The sequence below is a fragment of the Sparus aurata genome, chromosome 16 (genome assembly GCF_900880675.1).
Source record: "Sparus aurata chromosome 16, fSpaAur1.1, whole genome shotgun sequence".
Taxonomy (NCBI): Eukaryota; Metazoa; Chordata; class Actinopteri; order Spariformes; family Sparidae; genus Sparus; species Sparus aurata.
Window position 1 is genome coordinate 10,570,751 of NC_044202.1, and position 16,196 is coordinate 10,586,946.

The 16,196-nt window shown below is 41.6% G+C and overlaps 1 protein-coding gene across 2 annotated transcripts in view; it reads right to left on the reverse strand.

The window, feature by feature from the left end:
• The window catches only part of dph6 (diphthamine biosynthesis 6), a 62,267-nt gene extending 49,594 nt beyond the window's left edge, over positions 1-12,673 (reverse strand). For both annotated transcript variants that reach the window (XR_003980961.1, XM_030392025.1), the window contains exons 1-3: positions 12,527-12,673; positions 11,994-12,085; positions 10,569-10,753 (exon numbers count right to left, since the gene is read on the reverse strand). Coding sequence is in view for 1 of the 2 variants with exons in the window: in XM_030392025.1 (XP_030247885.1) it covers positions 10,569-10,753; positions 11,994-12,085; positions 12,527-12,549 (300 nt within the window). In the remaining variant the exon portion in view is untranslated. The remainder of the gene's footprint in view (positions 1-10,568; positions 10,754-11,993; positions 12,086-12,526) is intronic.
• Between the last annotated feature and the right edge of the window lie 3,523 nt (positions 12,674-16,196).

A 16,196-nucleotide genomic window follows, 5' to 3' on the forward strand; every position in this document is an offset into this window, starting at 1 on the left:
TGACCGGACGCGACATGGTTTTAATGTTCTCTCCATTAGATCAGCTCTGGGCCTGTTGTAATGTAATGGGATTGTTCTCCCTGGTTCCCCTACATGGTGGGAACACGGAGAAAAGGGGGTTGGACCTTGTTGTAGCAGCTCAAGTAGATGTGGTACAGGGGATAGGGCCAGCTCGGGTCAAGCGATTGTGTTTAATGTAATGCGGACATAGTCCCGGGGCGTGTTTGGCTGTCCTGACAACTCAGACATGCCAAACTGACAGGAAGCTTAGCGTGAGCTTAGTAGGAGGAGACACTGGTTATTTGTTTTAAATCAGCTTCCTCATTACCATTCTGTACGGACAGTTATGCTCCAAGGTGACTCCCAGTGCTGAGGATGGAAAGATAGGATGCGGGAGATATGTGCACAAGGTACAACATATAGTTTTGACCCATTATAATGTTTAGGTTACACCCCATTCTTACAAGATTATACGCTACTTATATGTGCTGAGACTAAAACACTATGTACAATGTCTGAGCCGTCAAAATAAAGCAACAAATGGTCATGCAAGCTTAGCAAATGTCTTTGTAAAACAAACATCAGCCAAAATCTTGTTCTAAAAGGCTTTCAGAGACATTCCCCTTTGGTAAATTGGCGGGGCTGTCTGTTTGAAGGAGCTGTTGAAAGACAGGCTCTTCCTTTGTGCTCGTGGATGGGCTGGCGGGATGACTCACCACGTGTCAGTCCTCGACCATAGAGAGTGGCAGAATAAGAAAAACAAACTGCTCACAAAGCCAGCTGCTCATAAACCTGAATACCCCGAGCGGTTCCTGAGATGATGCAGGCCAGAGTCACAAGAAGGGGAGACAGGAAGCAGAATAGGGGAAAGTATTATCCTCCGCTGAGGCCGCGATGCAGGTGTGACCAGTCAACAGAGGATATGACATGAGACATTGTCTCATCAGTGCGATGAGTGAGGGACGCTTATCAGCCCGCAGCAACGAGACGAGTGACAGGCCGGCGTGCACTGATTTGGGTCTGGAGAGGAATGAGAAAGAAGCTACGAAAATGTAATCCATGGAGGTACAGTACTCCTGCAGCTTTTAATGGCTGAGTTTGTATTTGTACAGCCTGGAGTTTACACACACACACACACACACACACACACGCACACACACACACTTTAGTCTTGGGTAGTGATTCATTTACAATGGCAGAGCTGTTTTCAGTGATAGAGCCTGAGCATAAATATGCCATGCCGCACAGCTGGAAAATGTAGAAATTCATCAGGGTTAAAAAGTGGAGAGATTAACGTTTCACGAGTTTCCTCTCAGATATATATGGTTACGTAAACACAGGTCCCAGCCAGTCATCAGGCAGGGAGGGAGAGGGCCTCGGCCAAAGCAAGCACAAAGCCCTAGTTTCATCAGGGCCAAGGACGAGGAGGCTTTCCATATCTACACTCACGGAAAACCAAATGCTAGGAAGCAACGGGGAGACATGAGGTTGTTTATCGATGTCCCATGAATACTTGCGATTCAAGCAAACTAATTCAGTTATGACTACCTTTTAAAAACTGCAGTATTTTAAATGGTTGTTTCGAGATCAAACAAATTGTCACTCCATGTCTCAGGTGATCAACTGGCATTTTTTTTACGATGACAGGAAATCGTGTAACTTCCTCCAAAAACACTCAAGGTCTTGCCTCCCACCATTAAAAAAGGATAAGGCGTTCCAATAAATAAGCATCAGCGGCAGTTTTCTGCGGGGCATAAAACAAAGTCATAATCCTGGCTCTGACATTCCCACTTGGCTGAGGCGAGAGCGTCTCAGACAGGAAGCTGCTTCCAGAAAGCGAGTAGGACGGAATCAAAGGAAGAGTTTCACGCCACAGAGAGGTAAACTATGTCAGTTGCTTTTCATGGTCCGTAACAACCACCTAGTCCACGGGGCGTATATGCACGCACATGTATTGACGTCCATGTATATAGACACAGTCACGCGGCGGTCTGAAGTCAGGCACACACACTCCAAAATGTAAATGTTTTTCTGGTGAGGTCAGGTTCCAGGCTCTTGGCATCTTGGCTCTCCCGTCCTCTCCACTCCATAGCGCCAACAGACATCATGAAACCCCGGCTCACCCCCCCCCCCCCTTCCCCTCCGATCATCCCTAGAGAGAGGCGAGAGGAAAATATAGCAATGATGCTGGTTGAACCCACTCTCCAGACTCCAGACAGTGTTTTTCTACGGCTGGTTATGACTTTAGCTGCGGGAGGTGATGGGGCCTGCCACAAATATTTCTTGAGGGGAATGGTTCACAAAACAAAACATAAAAGCCCTCTTAATTTTGGAGTAGATGAATGGCAGGGAGTTGAAAGACTTAGCACTACTGCTCAGATGTCTGAACTGAGACATGCAGTATTGAGCCTGACTAGCTGTTGATACTAGTGAGTTTAAAAGGTTTTTTATTACACATCCAGCCTCCCCAGCGACTTCTGTTTTTCTTAAATGGCTGGATTATCCCTCACACTCTCACACGGGGCTGCAGAGTAAAAACAACTCTCTAGAAATCCAAATGGAGAATTATTATAGCTTGTGGTGGTCATTTAAATCTAATCTACTATTTCAGATTAGCTTGAAATTTGTCTTTAAAAAACAAAAAAGAAGAAAGCAGAGGGTGAAAAAAATGATTTTCATCAAGCGTGACAGCGAAGATGTGACAATAGATCTCTGATGATCAAAAGTAGCAGCTGTTTGAAAGGAAAGACAAGTCATTTTAAAACAAAGCGACAAAACATACAATGACAAAGGGAGAAAAGAAATCAAATTTGGTCAGCCAGGCTTAGAAAATGATCACAGATTCCCCTTAATTTTTAATATCAACACTCAAACTAAAAGAAGAATTATAGTAATTCACTTTCCATAATGGTGTATTTACATCAGTGCATAATGGAACATATTAGCCAATTTCTCAAATGCTAATAACCCCTAGAAACACGCGCAATTCATCCAGCATCAAAATAAAATCAGGAAAAAAAAAACCTATAAATACACACACACGTTCTTCATTGGAACAATGTTCAACCAAGCAGTGGTAGTGGCTCATGCCCTTGGCAAGGCGAGATAAGGCTATCAGCTTCCATCATCGCTAAACAAGATTGAGCAAAGTACATTAAGCAGAAAAATACAAACAAATTACAAAGGCTTGAGGCTAGGCTCTTTATCTAATGTTTGTGGGGGGGACTGTTAGCGTCAGTTGGAGGGAAATGGGCCTGCATCTAATAGATCCTGTCCCACCACTTCCACACGGCCAGCGAAACAATGCACAGTGCCATTATCTCAGCGCTAATGCTATCCTTCCTCATGTGCAAAACAAGCCTGCAATCTCAACCCCACTGCCACTGTGGCGACCAACATAAATACGAGCGGCCTCAGACCAAAGGAAGAAGATAACAATGGCTATCGCATGGAGAGGCGACACAGAGATACAGCTGCTGGAGGGAATCTATATGGGCTATACATGCTGAAATATAAGTACGATTCTCTAAATTTGCACCAAAGATGTAATAAAACCAAACTCTCAACAAAGTTATTATCCATCGGTTTTAAGACCTGGACGTAAGCTACATCCAGTAACACCATTTAGAGGTCTCTCTGCACCACAAACCAGCTACAACACGCTTGCATTAGCTATGTTATTGATCCCATCTCCTAAACCCTCGCTGTGACCCCAGAGGTCATGATTTATGTATTAAGCAGCTTTTTAAAGAAATCCATTTTCCTGTTGAGCCCCCCAATGTACGTCTAATGCTGCACCATGCCGGTAATCAGAGAAGGGGCTACGCGTTTGATTTTGAACCCCCCCCCCCTTCCTTTCGTAGTTCACACCCCTCCTCAGCGACTTGTCTCACAACACCTCGGCTCCCTAATCGATACCACAGAGCTCCTGGTTCAACTGGAGATTCCTCCGCCTGACTGCCAGCCTCTGCCCTCCACCTCCTCCTCCGCTCCTTTCCTTTTCCACCTCTCCCTCCTTCCCTCACAGCAGGATACACCTCCATCAGGGCACTCCGCAACAACGCAGTGCCAGGCTTCTGAAGGGTCCGGATGAAAGTGCGACGACAACACAATGGAGACAAAGATGCCAGTGAGAAGAAAGAAAGAAAGAAAGAAAGGAAGAAGGAGCGAGGGAGAGGGAGGTATGAAAAAGAATGTTTGGACTTGTGGACAGACTGCCTTGCGATCTCAGAGGGCCCCAATCTTGTCTGCTGATGTCGATAATGGAGCGGCGGTAGAGACTGAGGGTGAGGGGGGAGTGTGTGTGAGTGTGTGTGAGTGTGTGCAATAAAGGTCAAACAGGGAATGGGGGGAGGAAGAGGGTGTGCGAGTTTAAGAAGAGGATTATCTCACTAAAAACAAGGTGTTTTAACACACACAAACGGAAAGGAATGTTTCATCTACAAAGGCCCTAAAGGTCTCAGCGCGCCTCTCCAAGACTTTTCCCAGACATCTCCAAGAAAGAAAAAAAATACTGGCTTGATAAAAAGAAAAGTGAGGGAGTGAGGGAGGGAGGGTGTTAACTGACCCGCGATATCAGTTATCCGAAAAAATAAAAGAACTCGGGAAAAACAGTGTTTCTGAAAAAGTCGAATGCATTACAGGATAGGAAATTAGATCTGAAAGTAACATTTCCATCGTTCTCAAATCCGGGTCGCGGTACGACAGAGATGTCACAGTGCGGCTAATTAGAGCTGGCAGAAAGGAACGTGTGCGTAGATATCATCTATTGTTCCTCATCACTCTAATGAGCTTAAATGTCTTTGTCTTTATTCATCAGCTCAAAGGTTGCGGAGTTGCTGCAATAGAGTCACTATCTTCTTTAAAATAAATTATCCATTACTACATCGAGCGATTGAAGCTCGAGTTTCGTTGCTTCCAAAGCTCACCGCCATCCGCGCCCTATAGGCTGTGCTGCTTTCAAGGCCCAACGTCTATGTGATGTAAAATGTTGTATCTGCCTGAAATCCTCTTTAAAAATAGTAGGTAAAAGCAGGGACGGGCACATTTTTTTTGTGCGATTGATTTTGTAGGCATCCACGATCTACATTTCAGGTGAAACTTAGAGATCACAGCATTTAATGTTCTTTCCAAACTTCACATAACCTCATTAACTAGCAGATCCACGCTATGTGAACACAGCAGCGGAGCGATGAAGGCAACTAGACGGTTGTGCTGACTGAATTAATTACTTCACGTGGGTCTTCTTTGGGTTACACAACACAATCGCAACCCTTAGTACTTTCATGAAAAAACATAATGTTTCCTGCAACTTGACAATTGTTTAGTATCTATATCTCTTTTGTCACAGCACTGTACTTATGCTCTACCAAGGTTTAGTGTCTGTTAGGTTTAGGAAAACAGAGTTTGGCTTAAAATACCACAAAAAAGGCTTGACAGGGTCAAACTTCCCATGAAAAATAGTTGATTTTTGGTCGCTACAAATACAGCTGGAGATGGTCAAACTTCCGATGAAAAATAGCCAGCTTTGGTCTCCACAGAAAATGGCTGGAGATGTCTCCACAGACATGAACCGTTGATGCATGTTTGGCAGACTTGTGGCTTGCTGTAACACCTTATTGTGTTTTCACAGTTGAAAAGTAGAAATCCATCGGCTCTTTCAGTTCTGGCTCTAGTCTACATTTAACAATTGAGAGCAAAGACTGCAATTTTGACTGTGAATGGCCATCGCAATCGAACACATTGCTGTATTCGTATTCTTGGCCAGACTGCAACCCTTCTGTAAACATATGAAAAGAAACCACGATATAGCATCTCGAAACAGCTTAAAACATATATACAAATACAAAACATAACTATAATATGTGCAACATCAAGCAGTTTGCGGTTGGATGTGGCGATGAAAAAGAGCGTGTAGGGGGATGATAGCAGTGACAGCACTTCGTTCCACCGCAGGGTGTTGAATGAGGGGAAACTGGGGCAGAAAAAAAGAGAGGCAGAGGTGTGTAAGGAGAACAGAGATAGACCTGTTATCATGTAACAGAGGCCTGATTTGACCCGACCTTGAACACACGAGCGTGCGCGGGCACACACACACACATAAGCAGGGTCATGGGGCATAAAGAGCCCCTGTGTCAGGTCACAGAGCACAGAGAAGAGGATAAAGGACTTGAGGGATGTGATATGACTAATATGAGGGGTTTTTGCGGGGCTTCGGGGGGACTGGCGTTACAGCCAGGGGTGACTGACACTGCTGATCTGTATCACACATCAGAGCAGATCACCGCAGAGGAGAGCAGACCGACCAGCACACGCATGAAGTATGGACACGCAACTGACGAAATCCGCTTTCAGAATCCACACAAACAAAGATACTCTGACATGAACAAAGGCCGTATTTGAATTACAAGCCACGGATCAAAATGTTTCATACCTTTTTTACATTATGTTTATATTGCTTGCCTTTGAAGCCTGACAGAGGACACAGTGACGTCATCCGCTTTATGAAAATATACCTTTTTACAGCCATAGATGTCCACAAGTGAAGCAGCCCCCCCCCCCCGTCTTGCTGCTGACAAAACTGTTATTCCTCCCCCTCAAAGAGCAGGTTCAAAGATCAGCACCTCGCACGATGGGATGGGGTATGCAGTGGCTTGCATGACTATCAGGTTACAAACTTCAAAGACACTCTGCCATACACAGCCAGCGATGAGAGCAAAGGAGCCAACGGTAGGGCCACATTGTCATTCTGCCATTATCACTACCGCCAGGGGATGGATGGCTCATTTTTTTCTATTATAATTAGACTTTTTTCCCCCCCCTCTATCAACAATGGCTCTGAAGAATATGATCTCCTCCTTTGAGTCTTTTGAATGGCTCCAAACATTCTCCATGAGAGGCCAGAGTGTAGAGAAGCCTCTTCAGCTTCTGAGACTGATCCGTAGATGGCACTGTTGGCTCATGCTACGGGGGTCTGTTGCCGGCACCGTGAGAGGAGGAGAAGGAGGGGAAAAATATCCACTTAAAACTCATCAACTCCGGATTTGAGAAAAAAAAAAAAAAAAGATTCTTTCATCTATGCTCAAGTGTCATTTGCCAAATATAATCTTGTAACTTCTAATTAATTCAAACTGCTAGAAAGAATCTTTCAAAATATCACACTTTTCCCAAACAGAACACATTTTTTTTCATGCTAAAACTGTTTTTTTTTCCCAGTGAGGGTGATTTAACAGCTCATTATCAGAAGAAGTCTTTTTTCTCTCTCTCTCTCTTTCTTACTCCTTCTTCTATCATTCCTTTCACCAGTCAACACCACAAACTTTCTGTTGGTAAAAAAAAATAAAAAATTCTTGTCAACAAGGCATGTATGTTGGACAAAAAGGGACTGAATATGACCATAACATATGACTTTCTGAACGGAGATTTGAGACGCTCTGATTGAACTGAATTGTGTGGATTTAAATGCGATTAGTGTGGGGTTGTCAATAGTATAAATACTTACTTTCTGATACATTTCTGATACAAGTTTAAAATGATTCTAATCCATTAATTGCACATACAAAGTAGAATCCAAGTACTGCAGCTATAAAACAAAACAACTCTATAGTTAGATATTTTAACCTAAGGCTGCACAGGTATGAACATTGTTACAAATGTCCCTGTTTTTTTTCCGAATTTAAGTATGAAATACTTATATTAAGGCCTTTTAACCTTTGCCAGAGGAGTGCTTGGGTTGACAGTGATTTTTTTCTGTACCAGCACGATGAAAAAAGTGTCCTATTATGTTTGCCTTGGACTTATTTTCTTTTTGCCGCGGTATTGAAATAGGTATTGTTTTTATTCACGACAGCCATAGTTTACTACATTTCACAGTGTGGTAAAAAAAGGAAAAGACTATTAAGAATGCCAACCTCAGCTAGTGGTAACTTGAAAACTGAGATAGAAAGTTGTATCCTTATGGTTGACATCACTCAGTGAGAGCGAGTGAGAGAGGAAGCCTGTTGTTTATGGTGAAGGTCTGTTGATGGCGGTGAGAAGGGTAAATGGGGAGACGACTGGAGGTCTGCTAGCCCATGAGGGCCCCGTGGGGGTCCAACTGCCCTGATCTATGGCCTGTATGACTGGTGAGGTCAAACAAGAGAAGCCCTGGAAATAGGAAATTAGCAGCCGTGTGCAATTAGAGCCCTGACCACAGGCAGAGCTGGTATGTTGCATCATGCACGAGAGAGATGTCCACTATTTGACCGTTAAGAGCCCAAAAACCAGAAATCAACCTGTGTGAACGTTATCACAAGAAAACACAAAAACAAGAGCTTTCCTCATGTAGCCGCATGTGTAAAGCTTTCTATTTATACAGAAGACGACAAAGAAAGTCAGGCAAAGGGCGCGAAATGCCCCGAGGCAGGCTGACTGGCCCTTGCCACCCAGGCGGTGTGTGGACATGCAGGGGCCCTGGAGCAGCCCTCAGCTCCGGATGAACATGTCTCCACACAGACCTACAGGAAGAACCGAGCATCCCCCCTCTCCTTCGCTCTCTCTCATTTACACCACGTCAAGCCAACTCCCATCTCAACAACAAACTCCTATCCGCCATCCCATAAGAGGCTCTTAAATTTTGATGCTGCAAGCTAAAATGAGAGGTTGTTTGGGGGGTGCGGAGAGGGAAAAAGTGTTACACAGGATCAATCCCACACCCTGTTTGCGCTGACAGCAGGGAGAGCTGTTGCTGCTGTTGAAGTGTGCGTCCAGGTAGTTTCCTCATGGCTGCAGGCGGTCAGGTAGCCAGGCGGTGCCAGCGGTGTGTTAAACACACACGCACTTGTCTCCAACCTGTCAGTCAGCCACCCTGCACCACATCAGACCACCGAGGTCTCATACATAATTTGGCATCAAATGAATATTTTCCCAACGTCCTGGCAAAAGTGGTATTTGATGAAATATTAATTTGCTGATTAATTTTTGCATCTGATCTTCTGTCAAGTTAGATAAAAAAAAGGATGGAGTTTGTCCTGTGAAGCCGGTTGTTGAAGGGCACCTAGCTCCAACTTCACACATAAAACTTTCATTAACTGATAGAACAGGCACACTATTTTCCCAGAGTGAGATAAAAAGGAAACTTACTCCACTTTGAAAGTGAAATCAAGACATACCAAATAGGACAGACTAAAAGCACTAACATGCCTTTTTAATCTCCTGAGCAGCTTGATTGCACTTCACAATAGGTGCTAAGGACTGTTAGTGTACAGCCGGCCAGATGCAGCTAGACAAGCTGGGTCTCTTTGAGACGGTGCTGATGGGCTACTTAGTGACTTTGAATCCACAGAGAATGACTTGTAAAACATCTCAACAGTGTGACATATGTCACGAACCTTAGCCGAGATGAGAAGTTTAGTGGTGCTCTGAGAGCTTGTTCACTAAAAAGCAGTCAAGCATAAGTCAGTGGTGGCAAGGAGTCAAAACGATGACTGCTATTGTATGCGCTCAGTGAAGCAGTGCAAAAGTGAGCTCACATAATTATGTTGCATTGTATTCAAAGATTCACTCTTTTTCTCAATAATGTGTGAAGAATTAGACATCATGTGTCAGAAAAATGTTTAATTATTACAAGTGAAAAATTATTTATTCCAGATTTATGGTCCGATACTGTTATTAATTAAGGTATGTTCGTTTTGCTTTGAGTTCTTTGAGGAAGTCTTGCGCAATTACTCCTGTACACCTTTTATGATGTATAAAAAGTGTAAATATATACATATATTCTATTTTTTAGATTGCAATATTTTTCAACATGGACATAAACAAAATAAAAATATATAAAATAATCCCAAAAATAGGATAAGATAAACAGACCTCTTTGTGTGGTGATTAATGAAAAATATTGATAATTTGGGAATAATATGTACGTGCTGATTGTAAATCTTAAGTGCACCTATGTTTACTTACAAACTATCCTAATTAAAGTCACAATAGGTACTTTCAAGGACCTTTTCCATTCTAACAGAGATTTTATCATTCAGCAAGACAAAGAGTGCCAGGTATTTTTCTAAGGAGGCTAATGAACATGCTTAAGTTTGGCAGGTGGCAAGGATGAAACCATGTGGGGTGCCAAGTGTTGATTTGTTTCTACTGTGTGTGTAAATAAAGTAATAATCAATTATTTGTAAATGTAAAAAAAAAATAAAAAAAATGTTGAGGTAACGTTTATGAACACTTGTTGTTATGGGAATTCTCTGGACCTATCTGTTTAATATACTGCAGTTTGAATTATGTTGTATTGTTCTAAATAATACTTAGGTATAAAGTTTCACTAATTATAACAATAAATACACTAGTTAAATGTCTATGTGTGCTTGTGTATTGTGTGTAGGGAAAATAAGAGGTGTCAGGCCAGAGGACCTGGGTTGAAAGATATGTACAGCATCATTTATGTGTAAATGTAAGAACAAAAGAAAACAAACTGTAAAATAAGAGCTTTCCATAAACAAGTCAAAAACAACGAACCCACCGCCCTGCAGTGCTAGAACAATAAAACCCTTTATCTCTCACAATAAATGGATACAGGAGAGGCTTACCTTGACAAGGTGCAGCAGCTCATACAGGTCCTCCACCTCATCTCCCTCCGTTTTACTGTAGTTTCTGCTGGTGTCCAGGCTGGAGCCCTGGATGGTGCGTCTATACAGGGGCAGATCCATGGCTTCAGCATACAGCTCGATGGCCTGGTGGCCCACTGTCTGGTACATGTAGCTGTCCAACTCATCTGTGGCACGGAGGAAAATAAGTCTGAGCCACTGTGAGGTGATGAGCTACTGATCATGTGTCTGATAGACAGTAAGAATGAGTATGTTAAGGGATAGTTAAGTGTGAGCAAACAACCAGAGGCTGATTTCAAATGTAAACAAAATCATGTCAGATAGGGTACAGGCTATGTGGTACAGGTATATGGCTATAGATTTAATCAGACTACATGGCTGTGATTCAACTGGAGATTTAGAACAATGAGAGTGAAAACATACACCATCTAAACCACTTATTACACAACCATACGCCCCTGGGACAGCTGGCACCTACCGAATAGTTACACTGAGATCCATGTTGTCAGAAACACAGCAAACGGAATAACATATAGCCAATAATATAAACATATATATAAATATATAAGTGAAGCTTATCCAAACTCAACTCATTACCATTACAATTGTCATTCGCTTTATTCTGAAAAGTACCATAATGAAATAAAACTGTCGCTGTGAAAAAATGTCAGCATGAAATTAAAACAAGGCTTTCAAAATAAAACTTCACTGAATGAAAGAAAAACTCCAACAAGCATCCGTCACCGCGAGAATTTAATTTTATCATGTTCTATTGTTTTTTGTTTCTTTATTGTTTTTGTTCTTTTTGTTTTTATTCACTTACTTACAGACAATATTGAATTTCATTGAAGAGGAACCAAACAGTGTGGACTAGATGATGACTAGTGACACAACTCATAACTTAATTTAATGTGTTATAACCGAGCTGGTATCCATCTTCTTTTCAGCCAAAGTATCCATGGACTGTAGTGGGGATGTAACAAATGATTATGTGCATTATCATTTAATCTGCCAATTATTTTTCTCGTGTTTGGTCTGTAAAATAGCAGAAAATAAAGGAAATGTATTATTATGTAGTCATGTTCAGTAATTTAGTGATGTCTTCACTTGTTCTGATTCTTTGACGGACAGCCATAAACTTCCAACATATTCACTTTACGTTTTAAGGATTAATCAGTTTATACTTCTATTGATTAAATATTTGACCTTAGAGATGCAGCTCTAAGCCACAGCATATCATCTGGCATGCAGCAGGCACTCCTGTGGGATTTTGGAGCACATAAAGTTCTGCAGTAGTTTGTCCATGTGCAGTTCACAGTTTGCTGGTCCGCAGAAGTGCAGCTGCCTGGCCCACATTGCCCAGCCTGCCCCTGTACATCATAAACCCAGGCGGCGCATCTTCCTCACCTGTGTTAGCCGGGCGGAGGTTGGCCAGGGCTACGATCTGGTGGCCAGCAGCAACACACTGCATCATGTTGTAGCAGCTGTCTTTGCCCCCACTGAAACACAGCATGAGAAATGGGCGCAGAGGTAAAGCTGCATTTGAATCATTAAGATGCAGAGCTATACATTATCACAGTGTGTGTGTGTGTGTGTGTGTGTGTGTGTGTGTGTGCGATGAAGAGGCATTAATATTCAGTGATGAGGAACCTGGTTATGGCTGTACTGAGGATGCTCTATTCAAAACCACCTCTACTACTGTGCCACTCTTGTACTTCTTGTATTTTTTATTTTTTTTACTTTTATACCGTATAGTCGATAACTCGGGACTTTTACCAGAGACATGGTATCCACGGGGGTAATAAAACACCTAACACTGCATTGGGACAGGTTGTCTTGCATGTCTTCACAGCAATACATCTGAGATGCAGTTAGTGGCATGCTAGCAAAAACAACCGTGACGTATCGGGGAGACAGTTTTAACGGAGAAAAGCGTTTACCTTATTAACGCGACCACTTTCATCGTCTTATATTTTCTCTCAAGCGCCTAATGACGTCAATGTATTCGCGATAACGGTGCACAAAGTGACAGCTGAGCTCTGCAAACCGGTGCATGTACACAACAACATGTGAGAGCTAGACTTCCGGGTTGGTAAAGGACCCGTTTATATATCAAGCTGCCTTCAAATATGCCTGATAGAAAATGGCCAGAAAACTGGCAGGCATGTTCTCTCTTTCTGTTCATTTTCACATGTGCTTAATACACACACGGCCATAATGAAGTGCAGCATTGACAGGCTGTTCAAAGTTAAGAATGATTAAGTATAATAATTCAGAATTTCTTTGAGAATTAATGTCGGTTACATAACTACAGCTAAATAAAGAATTAAGGAGACAAGCCAGTGACAAAAAATCCTTGAAAAACATACAGAATTTAAGTGAGTAACTTATAGTAATACATAAAAGGACTAAGACAAATCAAATGTTATAAAAATATATAAATAAAATATATCTCTAAAATGTAATATCTCTTTCGTACAACACAACAACGCATGCAAACAACAATTCAGGCAGACCTAGTGGTGCTTTTTGTTTTTATTTATGTATAAATAAAAACCTTAGAGATGCACGCTTGAGGAGCGGTTCACCATTACTCTCCTGCCTGTCAGGTCGCACTCGGGGATCGACACTTTTTGCCTGCCATGACTGCAACGCGCAGGAGATGCAGCAGCTAACGTGAGTAGTTCAAAAACCTTCTTTTTCATAAACTCTGTGTGCACAAACAATGTTCTCAATGCTCTTGTTCATGAGTAGAGACCCTGGTAATGCTACGAGCAAAGTTTCATGTTGTGTCGAGCCTTCTTAGTGTTCTAAAAATAGCGATTTTGATGCTAGCATGTCATGCCCCTAGCTCGTCGTAATTATGCTTTTACACGAAGGTTTGACTCATATTCAAGCCCAAATAAAGCCTCCGTTGCTTTTTGGCGAGAGTTTCGCTTTAAATTTGAGTGAATTGTAAAGCATCAAATTTGAATGAAACAATTCCTTGACTTTTTTTGTGTGTTTTTTTTTTTTTTGGTCATTTCAACCATATACAGCCACACGACAACCGCATACAAACAGTGCAATAAATACTTAGACAACCCAAAATATGTTACTACATTTTAATATATGATATTTCAACATAGTATAAGCTAAAACACATTTTACATGTGTTTAATTAAAAGTTGCATGTGGTTTGGGGACATTTTGTCGTATTTTACATGTGAAAACATTAATCTGAGCTCTCATAAGTTCACCTTTCTCAAAGCAAATTTCATAAACTGCCATTTAAAGTACTGTCGGGGCACAGTGTACTGTAATGTAATCAAAGTGGATATGTGGTGTAACTCTAACACTGACACTAACATACATCCTTTGCCTCTATGTGTCTCAAGAGAGGCCCAAAGGTCCATGCACTGGTATTCACACACAGGTTGCACTTTTCCTCTGAGGGAGCCCTGTTTTGCTCAGAGGAAAGCCTTTGATGCTCTTTTTGCTCTCTGTTGTTGTGCCAGAGCAGAATAATTGCACGGCTTTTGTGTGCTTCCCTCACCTTCTACCCCTAAGCAGGCTAACGGCAACTGATTTTGTTTGAGTGTACAAAATTGAGAGAGACGTCTCTTCATCCCATCGCTTTTAACTAGGTTCCCTTTTTTGTTTTTGTTTGTTTTGTTTTGTTTTATTCATCCTGAATATATGGTAAAATCTACAACCTGCAGATGAGCACCATTTGCATTGTGACACAGGCAGTAGAGACTGAGAACAGGGTTTACTTTTCTATTGGATGGATATGCTCTAAATTCTCTTGATGTTTTGTTTTTGTTCCTAAGTTTTGTTAAAAGGTGAGTAAATAATCTATATCATGATGTCCTACATTAAGAGTATTTTCCTTCATTCCTTGTTCCCTTGTTTCCTTCTTTGTTCAGTATTTGTTCATTTCTTCTTGATTCATTATTATTTCATCAGTTCATGTGGCTGCAATAAAAATGTAAACTCCCATGACTATTTTATTGAGACACTGGGACAGGCAATATTCATCCTCTGTCCCTGGACAGAGGAGCCAAAATAAATCTGTGCATCACCACAACGAATAAGAAATACAAATACATTTGTAAAATGAATACATCACAAAGTGTTGGAAAATTTCATTTGACAGAATGAGTGATCCAGTTTTCAGAATGCATCTTTGACACGTGGGTTTGAAAAATGGCCATGTCTTGGAGAGAGCAGGACACATCCCTCTGGGTCTGGTTGTCCTTCAGTTTTGTAAACTCATTAATATATCATCTATGTTTTCCAATTGTGTGGGTAATACTTTATAATACAGCCTCACTGCCTCTGGTAATTTCCATTAATGCACAGGCTGATATGACCAGCGCAAATGGTCACTTATCAGTTTTAATTTATGTAGTTTATTACCCAGACAAATAAAGAAGGTGTGTTGTTCCGGCTTTATTTGTGGCAGCATTTTGCTGACGTAAAAGAGCGTTTTATGTCCGTATTGTTGGTGCGATGGGGATAAAAAGTGTTGATGGATAGCCCAACTGAGACACAGCCAATGGACGTGAATATGAGACGCATAAATATGAAAGCAAGGCAGCGGGAATCAAATGACACCCTTGGCCTTTTCTTAAAGGAGCATGTGCATATGACAGGTGATTTACACAGACACACAAACTAATTTTTGTTGCACAAGGACACAAAAACTTTGGGGCGTAATGAGAAACTAAGGCCTCAAATCACACGGCGATAAATTGAGTGTCAGAACAGGCCAGCCAAGGTTGCACGCTGAGTGGCCAGAATACAAACACACACACACACACACACACACACACACATACACGTATTTCTGGTCCCATCAACAACATGACAAAGCAAGTACATGTGCTGCACAGTACACAGTGCATAGTGTATACTCCCTCCTTAATAGGAGTGGTGGGTTGTGGGTATTTGCAAAATATGTTCTTGTAATGTGTGTGGAATAAAAGCTCAGAGTTTTTGTTATTCATTTTCTTTTATTAAACATGAAAGAGTAAGCAGGCACAATTTTAAACAAAACTTTGTGCTGTGACTTTGGACTGTATAATGGTACGGATGATAGATGATTTGTAATTGTGGAGCCACTCAGTATTTTGACGAGGGACCATGGTCTTCCAAAATTAGTAAACGTAACACCACTGGTTATCTTTAAGACCTCGGTACAATTTCCCACTGTTATTGTGGCACCAAAAACCTAATATTATTGATAGGAAGTCCGTGTGGCGACGAAACAGGGTGTTTGTAACAAGACCTTGGGACATCTTTTGCCATGTTTGTAGCAACCAAAATGGGCATTTTAAGCCAAAACATTATGTTGGCCTAACCCTAACCATGTTCTTTTTTTTTTTTTTTTTGCCTGAACCTAACTAGAGCATAGGCACAGCATTGTGACATAAAGAAAAGTTTCAAATTGAACGTAAGAAAGGTAGACTTTAAACTAATTATTATTCTGCCGACTGCATTCTAAAACAACTACAATTCTGTATGATTTTGTCAAAGAGATGCTGATCAATAATGACCGAGGCAGACATGTGCTACTGGACTCCAGCTTAATTAGAACATTTCATTTTCGGAGCCTTTTTCATTTGT